Below are 20,653 nucleotides of genomic sequence, written 5' to 3'. Positions count from 1 at the left end.
AAAGGTGTTTCCCCATAGCGCTTAGCAGCGCAGCATTGAGAGTAGCTTTTGAAAGGGAACAACTCATGTAAATGTATGTTGCTGTCTATTGGCATGACTGTATACAGATCTTTTCACCATCAACAGTGAAGTGAATATAAAATACAGTAATGAGGTTGATACAATACTAACACTATATAATAACATATGGGTGCCCAGACTAACATAAGTTTTCAAGAATTAAACAACTAAGGCCTGGTGCCAGTTGCTCCGCCATATCTGGGTGCCGACGGTGTTGGAGGAGCTCAACAACACTTGCCTAATGAGAGTGAGAGAGAGAGAAAAAGAGACTTTAACAGACTTTATTAAACCATCAGAAAAACACTATATTATACCTCAGAGCAATCACATTGCAATATGATCAGGAAATATAATTATATGTACAAAGCATCTCATAGACTCAGAACTTGTACATATAGCGTAATCCTTACCATCAATGCCTTATTTCACTGATAAGTTTAAAGGATCAACATAACAGTTCAAAAAAATGAAAGCCTGACGGGTTTTTACAAGCTGATAAATATTGCAACTAAGTGTTTGTGTACGTAGGACAGGTGTTCAAGAGATCAGCATTGGGTTTTCTATGGTAATCTAAATTTTGCTATTATCCACTTGGTGGCGTACTTACCTAACAAACTAAAACTACCTAAAAAGCTGAACTCATTTCAACAGCATAGAAAATGTTATATATGTTTTGATAATCGTTATGAATGTGATCTCTATCAAAAGCCATTTACCTCAGCTTTATGCTCAAAATTTGATATTTTTTTAAGAAACCTACTCATATTTAAGAGGTTATAAAAAGAGAACAAATGAAGATAGGACGAAAATTTTTCATCATTTTGTTTGTTTGGGTGAAAGCAGATGATCTGTTCTTTTATACGATGTATTGTATGTTTATATATTTATAGAAGAACATTTTCCTGGAAGGCATTTTGAAACTTTTGTGAAAATTACAAAAAAAATGCTGGCAGGCAACTCTTAGAAAAAGGCTGGCGGGGAATGAGTTAAGTTAATCCTGTCTTTTGTTATTTTGAGTTCTGTTTATTCTTTTAACCTCCTTGTGGTCTTTTAAATGAAATTGTGCACTTATGTTGTACAAATGTTTATAAAAAAAAATGTGTTAATGAAAACTGTGAAAATTTTATAATATCTGGTTAAATCTATTTTGTTGAAATGTATTGCTTATTGATCTTTACATAGATTTTAACAATATATGTTTGTGTCATTTGAAGCAAGCACTGCAACCAATAACAGCAATTAACTGTATTTAATTAAAAATAAATAAAATCTAATTTCTGTAGCTTAAATTTATAGTTAGTTCCAATCCTTGATTCTGATTGGTCAATAGGTGTGCTTTATTTACGATAAAACACTGCTATGACCGCTTCACCCAACGGTTCTATTTAATATCACTGCGCCCTTAGCAACACCCTTAGCAACACATAAGCATATAATGAGACAAAGTCTGAGAACAGTTTGTTGTTTTTATTTGAGCTTTCATGTTGTTGTTCGCAGTCAGGGACTATTTTTTCTAGCGGAAGGAATGCTTTTATTGATTTAACTTCATGAAAGTTGCACTAATTTTTTTTTACTTTAATATTGTGTGGTAACCGTTTTATAAAAGCAATAAGGTACTCGAGGCAAGTGCTGTATCGTGAATAAGTAACGGCTGAAGGGCGTTGTTAGGCACGACGCGAAGCGGCCCTTCAGCCGTTACTTATTCACGATACAGCACAGCCTCTCGTACACTGTAAAAAAATTCAGTAGAAATTACAATGTTATTGCAGCTGGGTTGCCGGTAATTTACCGTAGATTTAAATTTATGTTATTTACTGGCAAGAGTTTTTTTAAAGTTAAATACATTTTAAATATTAACAAGTCTTTATCTTTACAGAATAAAACAATACAATAACAGCCTCATGCAAAGCATTCTGGGAACCAGAAATCATCATCAACCTTTTTCTGTTTTTTTGCTTCAGATTTTTTTTCCCAGCATGTTTTGCTTGATGCTGTTTTTTTTAGTTTTACTCTGTAAAGACAAAAACTTGTAAATGTTTTATGTTCATTTAACTTTGAACAAAATGTTGCCAGGAAAAAACATGTATTTAATTCTATGGTAATTTACCGGCAACCCAGCTGCGAATTCAACGGATTTTTTTTACAGTGTACCTTATTGCTTACATAAAACACTGATATAGTATGCTTAAGTGAATGGTATTTGCTAAAACATTTTTTATCATTTTTATGTGATGTACATATATAAAAATAAGTCTGTTAACTACATTGATGAAGGGATATCTGAAATTACAGAACAAACGTATGAGATGATTACTTATAAAAACCGAAATAAAAAACTGAAATAAGGGGGAAAATGTTTTTTAAACTTAAATTATTGAGAACTTGTAACAAAAATGTTAATCATGTTAAAATTTTAAGCAAGAATACAGCCAATTATACTAGTTAAAAAATACTAAAATCATTTATTCAAAAACTTTAATATGAATTGTACACAGCATTCCTAATGTTTAAACAATTGTAACAGATATATAGAAAAACAAATGTGAATGTTACCTTTGCAACAGTAGATTAAAACAGCGATTACCACGATCAAAACAGCAAATAAAATCCAGATCACTGGTGTCTTCCCAGACCTAAACAATTCACCTGTAAAACAAAACTGTTGTGTTTGTTTTGTTTATAAAATGGCTGATTGTTAAGAATCAAAAATATCTTAATATTTGATCATAAATATAAACAATAATAAAGATACAGTATAGTTTAGCTCAAATACTGTGCAAATGATGTTTCACTACAACAAAACTGTACAGCAGAACTGAGACTGTCAAACGTTCTTGATGTTAAATATGATCATCTTAAAACAGACCCCTGTCTTTAAACACAGCTGTACAGTTTCATGGCGCTGCGTTTTGACGTGTTTTCTCCTTATCATGGCAGAATCAACTTAAAATACTCCATCATTAATAATCATACACTTACGTGTTTGACATAATTTAAAACTGTGAAGGGTCTTCTTTAGTTTGTGTACATTCACAATAACAACAGATCTTTGTGTTTTTGTCAAATAAAGAAAATAAACAGGGTGCGCATCCAGACATTTCTGTCTCCGCCAGCTGTCTCTCAAAACACGTTATAAAAATCAATTGAAACTCAGTGAATACTCATCACACAAACATGATATACATGTCCAAAAAAAGCCTGAAATGTCTACTTTTAAACAAGCTAAATATAATCGAAAACAAATATTTCCTGTTTATATAATCTGCATTGAAGTAAAGAGAGTACTGTTTTTCCTGGCTGACTTCATTATCTCTAATGCGGTGATAATGAACAGACGAACAGTTCAAACAATGACAACCAAAGCGTAAAGTTTTATCAGATTTAAAGACTTTACCGCATGTTTGGATGATTAACTTTATACACACATGTAAGGAATATCTTCATTTATTTCTGGACATTGAGCTACCTAAGAAGAAGAACAATGGAATACGCAATGGAGGAGGATTCCTGAAGTAACTGTATGTCATTTATATTTGCTATCATGTAATATGCTTATGGCTTGTGCAGTTCAGCCTACATAAGTGACCTCAGCAGACTGCACTTTTCGGATAGAAAAACTTTCACATTGTTTACAAACAAGGACACGTGAAGTCACTTAATGGCGGATAACTGTTACATCCCGTACAGTGTTAGACACAGTAATTCACTTTCGTATCCTTCATGGCAACTTTCAGTAAGGCTGCACTGCAGGATCTTTTAAGTGTGTGCTGTAATATGATTCCATATATTGTTTACATGCAACGCAAATCCATACATTGCGCTTTACACGCGACACTGTTTTTTACAAGTGCCGCGTTGTTTACGCGGAGGCGCGAGCTCGTGCACATGGACATCATATGCATTGTGTTTTTAAAGTTCATACGCGCTTACAGAAACGTGTTAAAAACAGAATCTAGACGATCAGGCGATGGGCATCTGAAAACAGATTTTTATAAAACTAATCACTGCAGATGTTTATCTGAGATGTTCTGAATTTAGTTTAGGTACATGATAGTTTATCTGAATGTAGTCCTATCAGTGATATTTACACATCATGTGTGTAAGGGTATTTCTGTGGACAATTTATGCTAACAGCTGTTTATAATTCTCTTGCAGGTCTGCATCCCTCTCATCACTACATACTATAAAGTGGAAAAACATATTCACACTTTTTGGACATAAAGTTATATGGTAACATGAGCCACATGAAGTTTACAGATCTGTTGTTTATCAGTTTCTTAGTTTATACAAGTTAAGTTTTTGAATAGGGTTTGTTTCCAAATAAACTAAAAATGTCCCACTTTGACCTTCATTTCTATTTTGATTATATTGTTAACTTTTTAATAAACCTCAAATAAACATGTATACATTTTTCCTCACATTCTTTACTGTAGTTCACTCTCAGATTCCTGCCTAAAGGCTCATTATGCAGCTCATTATGCAAGCCTTTTGTTGCTCAGCTGTCAATTAATCCTTCTCGCATACGACACCTCTAAACAAAAAGTGTCTTACAATTTCTAAATCAATATATTGTTTTATGTGAAAAAACTCTAGACTACTAGATAGACTAGGTTGTTGTTTGGGTAGTTTGGTGTAACCCATTCAGTTGGGTTAATATTTGGGTTGTTTTCACTGACAGTTGAATGATTGCACCCCGCCCGTGACGCATCAACCCAAATGCTGGTGCTGTTTGAATTCACTTCAGGTGTGGAGAGGCTGCGGTTTTACACAGACAGATTTATGTGGATAAACATGGTTGGTATTAATATATTTATCCATAAAACCATTACTGTTTACTAGAAAAAGCAAATGTGTAACAACAGTCCAGTTTACATGACATAAAAAGTTATTACATGCACGGCTATGGTCATTATGGTCGCGTGATGCGATTAATCACATGTAAACGTACATAATCTGCTTTGTAATAGCAGATAATTATAGATAATTAAAAATAAAGTTTTTATCCATTGCATAACCTGCTTAAGCAGCTCTCGCGATACATTTCTGAACATCTTGTGTGCAGGTAAAAAGTTAAAAGTTGCTTATCCTGCACCTCAACTGAGTCCAATCAACCCCACTGTTAAGTTATCTGCAGCAGGCTATTTGGACCATCATCATTACAGACTCCAGTCAGCACTTCTCAAGAGAATACACTAAATGTTTGTTTTTTGGTGAAATAAATGTTTATAGATGTATTTTTATTGTGTTTTCGTTTTAGTTCTTATATAGGTTTGATTGAGGTAAACTGTTTTACAGCAAATGTAATGTTATTAAGAAAAAAGTAAAGAGGATAGCATGTTGGCATGTGTTTCTAATGCGTTGCATTTGACACCTGCAATAAAGTAATTTTTTTTACTGAAATAAAGTAAAAAATAAAAAAATACTCTATAAAGTAAAATTAACCCATAGTTTAAATAAAAATGAAACTATCCTTAAAACAAAACCAATAGGTTAAAACTAACAACCCAACTTGATGGGTCAAGTTAGCCCAGCGCACACTCTGTCCTATATTTACACAGTCATTGGGCTTAAAACAACCCAGTTTGGATTTTGATGGGCCAAATTGCGTTATTTTTAACCCAATGTTTTTTAAAGTGTAATTTACTGTCTGTTAAATGAAACAAAACATCTAGTGTTAGCTGCATTATTTTATCATTAGTAATAGTTATTAAGGAAATCTAAATTCTATGAATTAACACTTAACACTAAATTATTTTATTATTTGGCAAAAAAGTATTTTAGCCTTGGTATCGCAGTCTAAATTCAAAATATTGGAGACGGTCCCCCCCTTTCGGGTTGCCAGACATATAAAGGAGCACAACTGACAATGAAAGCATACGTTTATCTACTTCTTTTTACACTTGTTGTCTGCTAATTACAAAGCCACCCATGTGGATTTTTATAACTTGATCTGTGGCTCATCTCGAAGGGTATTTAGCTCTGTGCGTGAGCTATTGTTGGGTCGGAACTGTTGACTGTGACGCGCACACGATGCTTGTTGCGTTTTCAAGTTCATGGCGGGTGTCCAGTCCAATACAGTCTTCATCTTCATACAAAAAAATAACTTCAAAAATAAAAACATGGCATGGAGTTTTGTTGTAAAACAGTATAAAGAGAAAAAGCCCAATCTATAAACATGGACTTTAATCAGTCCAGAGAAAGACAAATATGCACCCTCTTCTTCAAGCCTACAATAAAATCATTATGTAAAAATTGCAACGAATGTTAACATTCTCTTAATATTTGTTTTTAATAATGTGCTGTGCTGCCTCACATTGAAACAAATGCGTTGATTAACAGGGAATGAAATTAGCATTAAATTTGGACACCCCTTCTAGCTCCGCTACCTTATATATTGCACAGATGGGCTAAACGCTATCAAAAGGGGGGGTACAGTCAAAGTCATGCTGTATATAAAAATTTAAAGGAGACTAAAACAATCAAGAATCCTTGTACATTCATGGAGCTAACACAACATTTTTCGGGGGGGGGGGGGTTATTTGGGAATTTGGGAAGGGGGACCAAATGTGCATTACAACACCCATGCTCAGCAGTGGTGTTGAATGATGAATTTTCACATGGCTTGTCTTAAAACATATTAAAAACACCACATAGACATACTGTATAAAAAACAATAAAATACTGATTTTCCCCACAGTGGGACTTTAATTTTAGTTTTAGTGGTTTGCTTACCTTCAACTTTGAGATCAAAAGTGATGTCATCATACCAGGTTTTGGACTGAATGAAACACGTATAGTATCCTTCATCGGAGAACTGAACTCTTGAGAGTTTGAGTGATGTGTTTCCTTTCTGTAGTTCATCTTTAAACAATTCAGTTCTTCCTCTGTATGACTGAAGCTGATTTGTGTTTTTATCTTTATGTTTTTCATAGAGATGAACTACTTTGAGATCAAGTCTAAACCACTCGACTCTCATGTTTACAGCACTGATTTGGGGTTTGAGAGAACAGGGCAGAATCACATCTTCACCAACTCTAGCGAGGAGAGGAGCTGCAGGTCCAACAACATCAAACTGACCTGTAAGAGACAGAAAACAGATCTGAAATCTGCTGAGGTTTTTGATGGTTTCATCATGTTAAATTTATTCTTAAAAAACAATATACCAAAATAAATATGCCTTGTCTAGAAAATGACCATTATATGCATTTTGTAATATCTGCACATTAATCATGGAACTGAACCAGTAACCATCAGGTTACAAGCCAGACTCTCTATTCACTAAGTAACAACTTTCCCCCCATGGGTTGGTTGTAATGTGTGAATATTTACCTGCTCTTGAATCATTAGCGCTTAGCTTGTTTGATAAGTTGCGCTCACAGGATCATAAACATGTTAGTTACTGTTTTTTGGATGTTTAAAATGCCTCCTTTAATCAAATTCGACATTTTCATCATAGATATATAACTTACATGAGGGTTTTATTCCATAGCATATAAAAACCTAAGCAAATACTGTAACATGTTGTAATAAAGGAAGATGATGACGTGTGAGATGTGTGAATCATCCAATGACCATTTTTTGTCCACAAATGCGTATAATCCATGAAATATAGATATATAGTCTATTGTTTCCATCAGATTTCGCATGACCATCTGGTAATAGAATATAATATACAATCTGATGACTATTTACATCGTAACATGTAAGGGTATATGAGATTAAACTCCGGTAATTTACGTTCCATTAAACACATGAACCCGCCTTCAAAGGAGGTAGTATAAAAGGAAATCCAAACACCGCCGTCGAAAATGTGAAGTCCTTTAGAGATGTGGAAATAGACATGGAAACTGTACATAGATTTTCAATGGAGGAGACATAGCTCTCGACTAAATCTAATGTTAAAACATCTTAAACTGTGTTCCAAAGATTTTTATAACGGGGGTGAAAACACAAGCCACTTATCCAGTAAGTAAATACACACAGACAATGACGCCCCCCTCTGCACGCTAGAATCTCCGGAAAAACAAGCCTATTTCAACCGCAAAATGTACGCTTTTAAATATACAAAAACTGCTATCTCAAACATGGAGAGGCTTCTTCGGGATCTCAACTAACAAATTCTGCAATAAAACGAAAATCACAAATTTTGAAAAAAAAAGTTTCTCATTATCTCGAAACTTGTGCTGCCGACTTGTGTCACTGGTTTCCATGACGGGTCACACATGTGTGTGCAAATACATTGTCATTATTGAGTCAGAAATCTTAACATATATTAATAAAGTGACAATGAGGCAATGGTGCAGAGTATGCAAGGCATATGGGCCCAAGAGAATGCTAGGGGGCCCCACAATCATCAATTAAAATTTTTCCAATTAGTTTTTTTTTTAATCGTACATACATACATATATTCTAAATAATAACACTGTGGTGAAATAAAATAAATTCCCTGTAAATAAAATTAAACTATTGTTAATTAAAGTGCTGCATGAGCGTGACCCTCTTCAACCAGCACCATGACGTTGACACAAAATGTAACGTTGGACCGAAAGAAGCATTTGTCAGGCGCCCAAAAACGAAAAATCAAAAAAGTCAGGATAAAGAGATAAAAAAAATTTAAAAACTCTCTTAAAAATTGTGTCTTTTTGAAAAATAAACCAAATATTGGTGAGGTCGGCGGGAACAGGCAGGAAATATATGACAATCGCGATTGTCTCAGTTAGGATGTTAGCACTGTGGGAGGGCAGCAGATTAGCGACAAACAACTGAAAATCTGCATGGAAGAAACAGAACAGCATTCAAGACATTTACAGAATGAGCGGAGTTGATCTCAAAAGAACCGGACTACAGGTTAACGAGAGGGAGGCCACAACCTTTGAGTCTAATATGCAAAACATTCCGAAGAGTTTAATTGCAACTCTGGAAAACTTAGGGCTTGACCTTCTGAATTGTCAGGGCCAGAGTTATGATAATAGATCAAATATGCGAGAGATTCATCAAGGGGTACAGGCTTTGATTCTAGAAAAAATTCAAATGCATTGTTTATGCCATGTGCGAGTCACAGTCTCAATTTGCTATTATGCGATGTTGCCTCTTCCAAAATAGCCTGTTTGAATTTTTTTCTGAACTGTCCAAAGATTGTACACTATATTTGCATCATCAGTGAAATGCTGGGACATTCAGTGAAACGGTTCATTGACATAACATTGAAACCCCTTAGCGATACGAAATGGGAAGCAAAGCTGGACTCGGTTAAAGCTCTGAGGTATCAGCTCGGTGGCGTACTTGGCGCTTTGGAAAGCCTTGAGCAAGAGTGTAAAGATGGCAACATTTCTTCAGAGGCACATGCTCTGTCTAATGAAATACATACTATGGAGTTTATGGAGTGTCTTGTTATTTGGAATGACATGCTGACAGAAATCACATGCGCCAGCATCGCCATGCAGTCTGCCGAGATTTCGCTAGATACAGCTATTTTGTTGATTGACAAACTGAAAAAAGTTAATCTCCCAGTACAGAGAGGATGGGTTTGAAAAGGCTGTGTCTGTTGCTCGTCTTTTAGCGACAGAGTTTGATTCTTCCACAGAGTTTGTACAGAAACGCAACAGAAAAGGCAAATCATTTCATGATGAATTATACACTGGCGAACCAAATGACCAAGACGCGGACGTCCAACTCAATTTCAAACAAAGAGTGTTTTATGTTATCGTTGACACTATAAGCAGTGAACTTAACAGCAGATTTGATCATCTTGCCCTTCTCCAATCGACTAGAGTTTTCCACACAATATTAATCAGACTTGAGATGCGAAGTAATTAAACTAGGACCGACCTGGACCCGACTGACCATTTCAAAAGATAAACCGCGTCCTCCGTGAAGACCTCTAATGGTAAAACTCTGCTTAAGTTCAGAAACATGGAAGGATACAATGTGACAGCTTCGCGTCGCACCCAATTCATTGAGAAACAGAGAGCCTGTTTACACTTGGCAACATGCGGTTTAATCGATCGGATCACAAGTGGACGACGTTAATGCCAGGTGTAAACGGTGTTTAAAACTTTTTGAGCTCGTCCACTTTCGACCACTTTCAACCGCATTCAAAGATAGTCAAAAACACTTTCGATCGGATTGCTTTTGTAGTGTAAACACACATGTGGAGCCACATGTGGACCTCCTTCTCTCCGCCCCATTTATCTAATCTGAGGTACTGAACACAATGTTTTACGTCTTTTCTGACTTCTGGCGCGAACACACGGTGAGCAGCGCTATTTTTAGCCTTTCATTGATAAAATTAAAGCGGCTGATCTCCGTAGTTTCATTTTGAAAGGGCGTGAAAGTTGCGCAATCTTATTTCACGAATTGCTCTGATAATTCAGAGAATGTTCTTACATATACACGTACAAAACACTGTGCAGCATGTTTACTTGCTAAACAAGCAGCGACTCCGACATAATTCAATTCAATTCAATTTTATTTATATAGCGCTTTTCACAATTGTTAATTGTTTCAAAGCAGCTTTACATTAATAGAAACGGTGAAAAGCACAGAAAAGCGACAGATAGCACAACATAATACACGATAGGATAAGCAGTTAAATTTGCTGCGGCTATGACTCAACATTATAAGCGAGCGTATTACTAATTTAACGTCTAGAAGAGGAAGCTAAGTTAAGCCCAAGAAGGCTGCCTCCCCGGGTTAAAAAACCCCCTAGGAGAAAAAAACACTGGCTTTTTAGCCGAGGAAATAAAAAAAAGTCCTAGGAGGGAAAAACCCTTGGGAGATATATAAACATATATATACACATATAAACGGATAAGGGGATTAAGCAGAGATTAAGCGGAGATAATATTAGTTCGCGTCCATATAAACTCATAATTACTCCCGCTCGCGTTTGAATGACAGCAGGGGGCTCGCCCACAGTCTCACAGCCCTGCTGAAAAACCAGCATGGACCAGCATGGGTATTATTAAAGGAGAGGGACAAATGTAAAAATTGTGAAGACATTTGGAAGGGGTAATAATGGCTTAAAAGACGAACAAGAACACAAGACAGATACTTTATGTGCATTTCGATAATAAGACAAGCCAGTTCACACAATAACCATCTTCTGTAGGCTAACACTGATTTAAATTTAGAAAGAATAGCGTCTTTGTATTAGTACATGATTATTCATGTACTGTTATTGTAAAGTGTTACCGGTAAGCCACTGCTTCTTGGGGCTTATTGCTTTAAAAAAAACACCACATAGGCATATTGTATAAACAACAATAAAAACCTGATTTTCCCCACCCCACAGTGGGACTTTAATTTTAGTTTTCTGTGGTTTGCTCACCTTTAACTTTGAGATCAAAAGTGATGTCATCATACCAAGTTTTGGACTGAATGGAACACGTATAAAATCCTTCATCAGAGATCTGAACTCTTGAGAGTTTGAGTGATGTGTTTCCTTTCTGTAGTTCATCTTTAAACACTTCAGTTCTTCCTCTGTACGACTGAAGCTGATTTGTGTTTTTGTCTTCATGATCTTCATAGAGATGAACTACTTTGAGATCGAGTCTAAACCACTCGACTCTCATGTTTACAGCACTGATTTGGGGTTTGAGAGAACAGGGCAGAATCACATCTTCACCAACTATAGCGAGGAGAGGAGCTACAGGTCCCACAACATCAAACTGATCTGTAACAGACAGAAAACAGATCTGAACTGCTGATGTTTTGGGTGGTTTCAGCATGTTAAATTTATTCCTAAAAAAAACAATATGCAAAAATATAGCTGCAAGCAGCGATTACCTGGGTTCAAGCGATTTGGGACCTTAAGATCCTTAGGGGCTTGCCTGTGTATATTTGCTGCATTGTTCAAAATAAATGATGAAAAATAAGCTACCAAACACACGTGTTCAAAGCAGGGGCGTAGGCAGAAATTCTATTTTGGGCGGGCCGGGGCAAAAGTGAGTGGGCCTATAGTTTATATTAGAATAAAATTACTTGAATAATAATTAAACCTTAGAGTAGAAAAAAAAGAATAGACAAACTGCAAAGCAGTGACATCTTTACTTTGCAATTTTCGGCAAAGGAAATAATAAAACACTGTCTAAACATGTTCAACCAACACAGAGCTCAATAAAGGCTGGAGAAACCAGGCCAGCATAGACAATAAACTGTCTTATTCAGGCTAATTAGCAGTGCAAAAACAGTTCACCTGAAATAAAGTAGGCTAAAAGTAACAGAAAATTGAAAAAATGAAAACTCTCAGCAGAGCACGGTTTGAAATAAATAAACTCATAGCAACTCATTTAAATTAAACAATGTAAGTTAACCTATAAGGCGTACATCTATACACAACACACTACTTAGTTAAATCACTTCAGGAGCAAAAATAAGGAAACGAGTTAAACAACAGGCCTACCTTTGTTGTTTTCATTCTACAAAACAAGATGCAAGCGGTTTAATGTTGAAAACAGAAATGATCTCATTATAGGGAATGTTAATGTACGTCACCGCAGTGTTGCAATATGGGACGTGGGCGCCATGTTTAGAGGCACCGCGCGACCGCTATGCCATTTAATTGTGGGCATGTTAAGCTAAAACTAGGTAAAATTAAAGAAGAACGGAAGAAATCGAGAAGTTGAAAGAAAAAGAGAAGGGACCCTATCGGGAGAAACTAAATGCTACTGCCAAAAAACTTTATTTGGACAAATAAACAACATAGATCCATATGATTTAGCAGCCCAAGACTGGATTACGGATCCAGACGCACCACCTCCGCTTACATATCTGGTCAATTACCTTGTTTTTGCAGGACTTTATTTACACTTTGCAGGAGTTTAAGAGCTATAAATCCCTTCAAGCTTATAGTAAGGTGACACTTCTTCTTTTGGAGTCACCAGCTATTTACTGACAATGTGTTAATACCTACGTATCTTAATGATTCTATAAAATAATTTCTCCGTTGTATTCTGTGCGATGAATCAACACATGTTCAAAAGATGGCACTTCTGTTTTGGCCAAGTTATTAAAACAAACAAAATGCTAAATATTTAGCTAACGTTGTTATTTAAAGAGTCACAAGCAGTGGGTTTGAGCAGTTGCATTTAATAAAAAATATGTGTTACAATCGTCAAAATTGTCTAAATATTTATTTTTATAACTCATGTGGTTAGGGTGATCAGAAATAAATGAATGAATCAATCAATAACTTACATTTGCAAGTTAGTTTGACAGTGTTAGCATAAAAACAAGACAATTTAAGTGGTTCTGCTTTTATTAATCACAAATTACTGAATGACTGAAAATGCAGCGAACACACTCTCGCTGATGCAGGGATTTTTTTTGAAAAGTAAAGGTTTTTCTCCTGATTGCAGCAGGCAAACCACGCGATCCGGCGTCTTTTCGTCAGCTCCTGCACCGGCTTCCTTTGTTTTTTCCACGAATAAAAGCTGGAAAAACGTATTCCGTTGTTCAGTTTCCTCCCTGAACGATCGCTTGACCTGCTTGATCGAGCAGAACTGACCAAACATATCGAAGTTTATTAAAATCTCGACAGAAAATACAAAAACAACCTCCAACACATGAACTCAAATACAGCGGGATAGGACGCGTGCCTGCAAATATGGCGGATTACACATAATGCAACACCGCGTGACGTCAACTCCACATTCCCTATATTCCAAAGAGTCACAGACTTTTTTCTCAAAAAACAAAAGGCACAGGTTTTTGAGGCGAGTAATCGAGTCATGGATTCAAATTGGGTTGTGAGGGTGGTTTATCAATTGCCGTTAGATCGGCGGGTAAACCTGTGTCAGGCTGACCGGGAGAGAGCACTGGAACTGCCGCCAGGGAGCAAGCGGCAACCGGCACAACCAGTGCCTGACTAGCCTTCTTGTGGGTTAATGAGTCTGAAGAACTGCGCTGGTAGGACTCGGCAGATGGAGGCAGTGGCGTATCTTCTTCCTCAACACTTGCGTTTTTAAATAACACATTAAAGAAACTTTAGCCATTATTGTGGCAATGTTAATAATATTAGCTAAAAAACGCAGTTAGCAAAGTTAGCTGGCTGGCTGCCTAAGCCCGCCGCTTCCACAAAGTCTACAGTACCTGTCAGAAGAACCCCTAGCAACCAATTACGTTCCGGCGGCTTCCTACAACTTGCTTCAACAATTCCATTTTATTTAGAAAGCAAATTAAACACACACCAGTCAACGATAAATCAGGTTTATATTAATATATTTTCTTAAATACATTTGAATAATAAAAATAAACTAAAAGTGTATTTTGATGAAACTTTCCTGGGCGGGCCAGGGAGTTAAGTGGGCGGGCCAGTGCCGCCCTGGCCCATTACTGGCTACGCCCCTGGTTCAAAGTTATCAGCAAAAAAGTTGCTATCATTCAGTGAAATGTCTCCCCCACTTATCACAGAACATTGACAAACAGAACACTGAAGGAAATGTTTGTGGTGCTTACAGCAGGGGCGTAGCCAGTAATGGGCCAGGGCGGCACTACTCTAAGGTTGATTCATCGCACAGAATACAACGGAGAAATTATTTTATAGAATCATTAAGATACGTAGGTATTAACACATTGTCAGTAAATAGCTGGTGACTCCAAAAGAAGAAGTGTCACCTTACTATAAGCTTGAAGGGATTTATAGCTCTTAAACTCCTGCAAAGTGTAAATAAAGTCCTGCAAAAACAAGGTAATTGACCAGATATGTAAGCGGAGGTGGTGCGTCTGGATCCGTAATCCAGTCTTGGGCTGCTAAATCATATGGATCTATGTTGTTTATTTGTCCAAATAAAGTTTTTTGGCAGTAGCATTTAGTTTCTCCCGATAGGGTCCCTTCTCTTTTTCTTTCAACTTCTCGATTTCTTCCGTTCTTCTTTAATTTTACCTAGTTTTAGCTTAACATGCCCACAATTAAATGGCATAGCGGTCGCGCGGTGCCTCTAAACATGGCGCCCACGTCCCATAATGCAACACTGCGGTGACGTACATTAACATTCCCTATAATGAGATCATTTCTGTTTTCAACATTAAACCGCTTGCATCTTGTTTTGTAGAATGAAAACAACAAAGGTAGGCCTGTTGTTTAACTCGTTTCCTTATTTTTGCTCCTGAAGTGATTTAACTAAGTAGTGTGTTGTGTATAGATGTACGCCTTATAGGTTAACTTACATTGTTTAATTTAAATGAGTTGCTATGAGTTTATTTATTTCAAACCGTGCTCTGCTGAGAGTTTTCATTTTTTCAATTTTCTGTTACTTTTAGCCTACTTTATTTCAGGTGAACTGTTTTTGCACTGCTGATTAGCCTGAATAAGACAGTTTATTGTCTATGCTGGCCTGGTTTCTCCAGCCTTTATTGAGCTCTGTGTTGGTTGAACATGTTTAGACAGTGTTTTATTATTTCCTTTGCCGAAAATTGCAAAGTAAAGATGTCACTGCTTTGCAGTTTGTCTATTCTTTTTTTTCTACTCTAAGGTTTAATTATTATTCAAGTAATTTTATTCTAATATAAACTATAGGCCCACTCACTTTTGCCCCAGCCCGCCCAAAATACAATTTCTGCCTACGCCCCTGGCTTGCAGTGGCAAAACTCGGGTCAAAAGTTTTTTTAAATAGTGTTAATGAGTCAAAAGAGTGAAAAATATATCTGCAAGCAGCGATTACCTGGGTTCAAGCGATTTGGGACCTTAAGACCTTTAAGGGCATGCCCGTGTAGATTTGCTGCATTGTAAAAAATAAATGATGAAAAATAAGCTACCAAACACACATGTTCAAAGTTATCAGCAAAAAATGTGCTATCATTCAGTGAAATGTCTCCCCCTCTTATCACAGAACATTGACAAACAGAACACTGAAGGAAATGTTTGTGGTGCTTGCAGTGGCAAAACTCAGGTCACAAAATGTTAAAATAGTGTTAATGAGTCAAAAGAGCTGAACCCCATGTCTCTACGATGTTCTGATACAGAGATACAGCTCTTGCTAAATGGTTGCTAGGATATTCTCATTGGTTGCTTTGGAGTGAATTGCAATCCACCAATGATTATACTCCAAGCCATGAAAGGCATAATCCATGATGACTCATGATTTTAGATGTAAGGTTGCAATATTTTTAAGTGAAAATAACAAATAACCACTAGGTGGCGCTATGACAAACTCATGCATGCAACCTCAGGTCATGAGTGTGTTACATCTAGCTAGTATCACGGCTATTCACTTTAGTAAAGAAACAGTTGTATGACCATTGGGCTTACTCAATCTCAAAGGTTTTGTTCAATTATGAGGCCAACTAGTGGTGCAGGCATACATTTTTTTGTATTGCCTCAGACATCAGCGTATCAAATTTGGTGAAAAAATGTCATTTTGTTGCCGAGTTATAAGTATTTATATCTAAAAAACACAAAAAAAATTAATGTAATTTTTGGGTTTTTTTGGGGGGGGGAATATCTGCCATTTCTGATGGAAATTTTAACATAACACCAATAGAACTTTTTGTTCAGAAGGTAATGCATTATTCTTCCTATGGTCGTTTAGAGTCGATCGGAATAACCCTTGGGGAGTTATTTGCGTTGTGTTATTTGCTGCACAGGGCTAACTGTAAGGCGAAACCTGGCATGTTTGGTATCGTTGGACTCGGCAACAATTCAAAACTCTAAGGAAAAAAGTCGCATGAAAATACGTCAAACTCAGCCTAAGTTATAAGCATTTAAATGATTCGTCTGACCACTAGGTGGCGCTGTGACAAAATGAGCCACGCAACCTCAGGGTATGACTTTCATCACAAGTACAAAGTGTCATGTTGATACTTCATTTCTGTCCACAGTTATAGCCAATAAAGTCCAAGTGGCTGCGCACAATTCAGACGTTTGGGCGTAGCATGTCGACTGTGAGTCGAAAGTTAAACTTTTTTTAATAATTATTGATATTCGAACTCCAAGAAACATTTTAGCACTGAAACGATTCCGATCGAGCAAAAAAACTAGGACTAGTTCGTTTTTATTTTTTCGACAAAATCGAAAATAGCGGAACATTTTTCATGACGGAAATGAAATCGGACAAGAATTGTGGAAGTTATGAGCATCAACACGTTTGCCATCGCTGTAGCGCCCCCTATAGGCTGATTGGGGTGACACTCTGTCAACTTTCCGCACAAATGAGACCTACCATTTGGCCAAGTCTCAAGTCTCTAGGCCTAACTGTTTGGTCTGCACGATCTGTTTCACGGATGAAGAAAAATTATAAAAATAAAATTCCATACAAATAAAATAGGGTTTCAACCCTATGAGCCTAATTAAATAGGCCTTGTCTAGAACAATGATCATTATAAGCATTCTGTAATTTCTGCACCTCAATCATTTCCTGCTGGCCATGGAACTGAACCAGCAACCATCAGGCTACAAGCCAGACTCTCTAACCACTAAGTCACAACTTCCTCCCATTGGTTTGTTGTAATGTGTGAATATTTACCTGCTTTTATATCTATGATTCCAATAATAATCATCAGAGTCACACAAATGAACCCCATCACTCCAAAACTGTTAAAAATATAACAAAACAAAAAATAAATGTTTTCAGACAAACACAAATTTCAGAAGAGAAGCCATTGTTTTTTACGTATTACTATTCATAATTTATCTAATGACTTTCAGAGAATTACACAATATAGGGGCGGTTTCCCGGACAGGGATTAGCTTAATCCAGGACTAGGCCTTAGTTTAATCAGGAAATATAACTAGTTTTAACAAACATGCCTTACTAAAAACATTACCTGTGTGTATTTTGAGACAAAGCAAAGGGCAGTGATGTATTTTAAGGTATGCCAGTGCAAGTTGTTTTTAATTTGGACAGCTCTTAAAAATGTTTTAGTCTAGGACTAGTCTAATCCCTGTCCGGGAAACCACCCCATTAAATACTACACTTTAAAACTTTAAAATGAATAACATTTCTGTTATTTAACCAATTGGCAATATTTAGTTTGTTTCCCATGACACACAAAATGTGCTTTCTCCTATGCAACAATAATTACACCAATACACAAAAGATGTTCATTTTATTCATTTGCTGTAATCCACATCTTTAAATTGTATACGATTGCAAGGAACAGTAATTCAGCAATTTATTCAGCGATCTTGATGTCAATTCTCATCAGTGACCGTAATGTCAAATATCATGTTTGATGTTTCCTATAAATTCAAATTCAAATAAATTGCCTCAAGATGCTTTACGACACACATTGTTTTACAGCAGGGATATCAAACGCTCATTGGATCTTGTGTACTACATCACAGATTTGCGACATCTGGACATTGCCACCTTTTACTCGAGGTACTTTTGAAATTTGAAATGTGCGCCTTGACAGAGAGAAGCTGAAATAACATATTTGTGGATTAATAACTTTTATACTTCTCTGTTACTTTATAAACTCCAGAGAGGACTGTGGCTGCAACACATCGTCTGCTTTCGAAATTTCACAATAAATAAATTATTGTGATTACGCTTCTCTGTCTGTTTAATATATATACATATATATATATATATATATATATATATATATATATATATATATATATATATATATATATATATATTAAATGGTTAAAGGGAAATTATACAGCAGTTGTTATGGTATGAAAGATTTGTAAATGTTTCACATTTGTAGCTATCAAAACACCAACACTGTATGCTTCAGCATCTATTAAACAAACAAAAACTTGTTTTTTCAAGTTACGTATTAACAGTGGGACCAGGCTACACATACAGTACAGAGCTTTACGATAAATGAGCAAACAATTTAAAGGTTTGCTTGCTAAACACAAAAGCGCATATTCATGTAATGAAATCTTTCTACTACCTCCTCAGAAAAATATAGTCTTTTCTTATCTTCCTGTAATGCAAACATGTTTTTCACAATGGACACATACAGTGATTCCAATCTTCATCATCATTTGTAATAGTATTAAACTTTAACACTAATGTTAAACAGGCTCAGTTAATTCATCATTCTTACCTTCAGCTCAAAATGAGGTTTGTTCAGAATCATCTAAAGTATCTCAATAAATTCAGTTCATGAGAGTTTGACAGATGATTGAACAAAAACTTTCACTTATGATCTTATACACCTGAAGTGTTTACGTGGCTCCACCCATCATTCTGCACATTTTTTTATGTCTGCAGTCATGAATCCTCATGAAAGAATCTTATTCTTCTTTATTCATCACCTCTTTCTCATACTCTTTCTTTTCATTCACCACATTTTTCTCATACTTATCCTCTACATCCACCACCTCTTATTCATACACTTCCTCTTCATCCACCACATCTTCCTCATACTCTTCCTCTTCATCCACCACCTCTTATTCATACTCTTCTTTTTTATCCACCACATTTTCTCACACTCCTCATCCATCACATCTTCCTCATACTCTTCCTCAGGGGTGTCAAACTCAATTTCATCCCGGGCCACATCAGCATTATGGTTGCTCTTAAAGGGCCGGTCGAATTTGTAAGACTATGAATGTATAAACAAATTTATTACATTGCATAATTAATAGAATGCAGGATTACTGCTGGTTTTGTTATTAACTAAATTAATACATACTGTATCTTTAAAAGTAGAAGCTCAGGACAGATAATGACAAAGTGTATTTAAGTGTGCAACTATTTTACAGATTATTTTAAAAATAAATGTGATAACAAAACACATGTTGTATATGAGCACATACTCTCTGGTTTCTCTTTTATCCTTCTTTGTGTAGATAATAAAATGAGAAGCATTTTAGATACCAATAAAGAGTTTTACAACCTCCACCACATTATAAATAGGTCATAAATTTATACGACACAAATACCTGTCACTCTCGCTGTTATCATTTCTTGCCCTCTTTGCAAAAAAAGCTGTAATTATTTGGCTTTGAGTGACTGATTGACAGACATCTCATGATTTCAGTGTTGTACTAATCAGTAGTTTCAATCGTTAATTAAAATTAAAATGAGTCGTTCATGAATCAGATATTAGCGGAAATAGATGCGTTGTGTTCTAATCCCAGCTGGACATCGCGAAACATTTCTGTAAACAAGACGGAAAACATTTCCTATCTGGATAGGATTTGGTCTTCCGACCTTTTACCATCCTGTATCTGTTTTGACAATAGACTGTAAAAAAAGATGGACGATTTCTGAAGATCGTTTTTGAAGCTTAAAGTAGGCGGTGCCTGATGTCGGAATTTACTGCCTTTTGGAGCTAGCCTCTAGCGGCCAGTCGATGAACCGCAGTTTAAAACACATCCGTATTGAGTTGACTCAAAAGCACAATCTTATGTTGTGTTTACTTGACAATAACTGTGTTTAACTTTTGCGGATTGTGTTTAGTGTTTTGCAAAAGACATGCATGAGTTTTGTAAATATCTAAACTTGAAAATACATTTTGGCTCAAAAATTACAAAAACAAACTTTATTCAGAATTGTCTTCTCTTCCGGGTCTGTTGCAAATGCACGTGCACAGTGACTCTGTTGATATACAACGCTGCTGACGATTTTTTTTCTTCAAACTTACAGTGTCCCTCAGACTGTAAACGAAGCTCGAGCGCAAAAAAAGCTTG

The 20,653-nt window shown here is 36.1% G+C and overlaps 1 protein-coding gene across 1 annotated transcript; it reads right to left on the bottom strand.

Annotated features, from left to right (window-relative positions):
• Window positions 1-62: 62 nt before the first annotated feature.
• Window positions 63-19,573, bottom strand: LOC129436681 (butyrophilin-like protein 2). The gene is made up of 8 exons (XM_073865081.1): window positions 19,063-19,573; window positions 17,523-17,590; window positions 15,723-15,779; window positions 11,848-11,904; window positions 11,390-11,734; window positions 6,793-7,137; window positions 2,614-2,706; window positions 63-298 (listed from the first exon to the last, which is right to left on the bottom strand). Exons 2-8 carry the CDS (start codon window positions 17,578-17,580, stop codon window positions 285-287), a joined length of 969 nt encoding a protein of 322 aa, XP_073721182.1. The 5' UTR covers window positions 17,581-17,590; window positions 19,063-19,573; the 3' UTR covers window positions 63-284.
• Between the last annotated feature and the right edge of the window lie 1,080 nt (window positions 19,574-20,653).

Source organism: Misgurnus anguillicaudatus, unplaced genomic scaffold, assembly GCF_027580225.2.
Source record: "Misgurnus anguillicaudatus unplaced genomic scaffold, ASM2758022v2 HiC_scaffold_29, whole genome shotgun sequence".
Lineage (NCBI taxonomy): Eukaryota > Metazoa > Chordata > Actinopteri > Cypriniformes > Cobitidae > Misgurnus > Misgurnus anguillicaudatus.
The sequence above is the reverse complement of the archived record's forward strand: the minus strand, read 5'-3'. Positions and strand labels throughout refer to the sequence as shown.

Excerpts from the sequence above, each read along its gene's own strand:
- LOC129436681 (XM_073865081.1), bottom strand. The coding sequence starts at position 17,580 with ATGGGGTTCATTTGTGTGACTCTGATGATTATTATTGGAATCATAGAT. Across the intron at positions 11,735-11,847 it reads CCCAAATCGCTTGAACCCAG|ATCAGTTTGATGTTGTGGGA; the intron begins GTAATCGCTGCT and ends TGTCTGTTACAG. Across the intron at positions 7,138-11,389 it reads TTTTGATCTCAAAGTTAAAG|GTCAGTTTGATGTTGTTGGA; the intron begins GTGAGCAAACCA and ends TGTCTCTTACAG.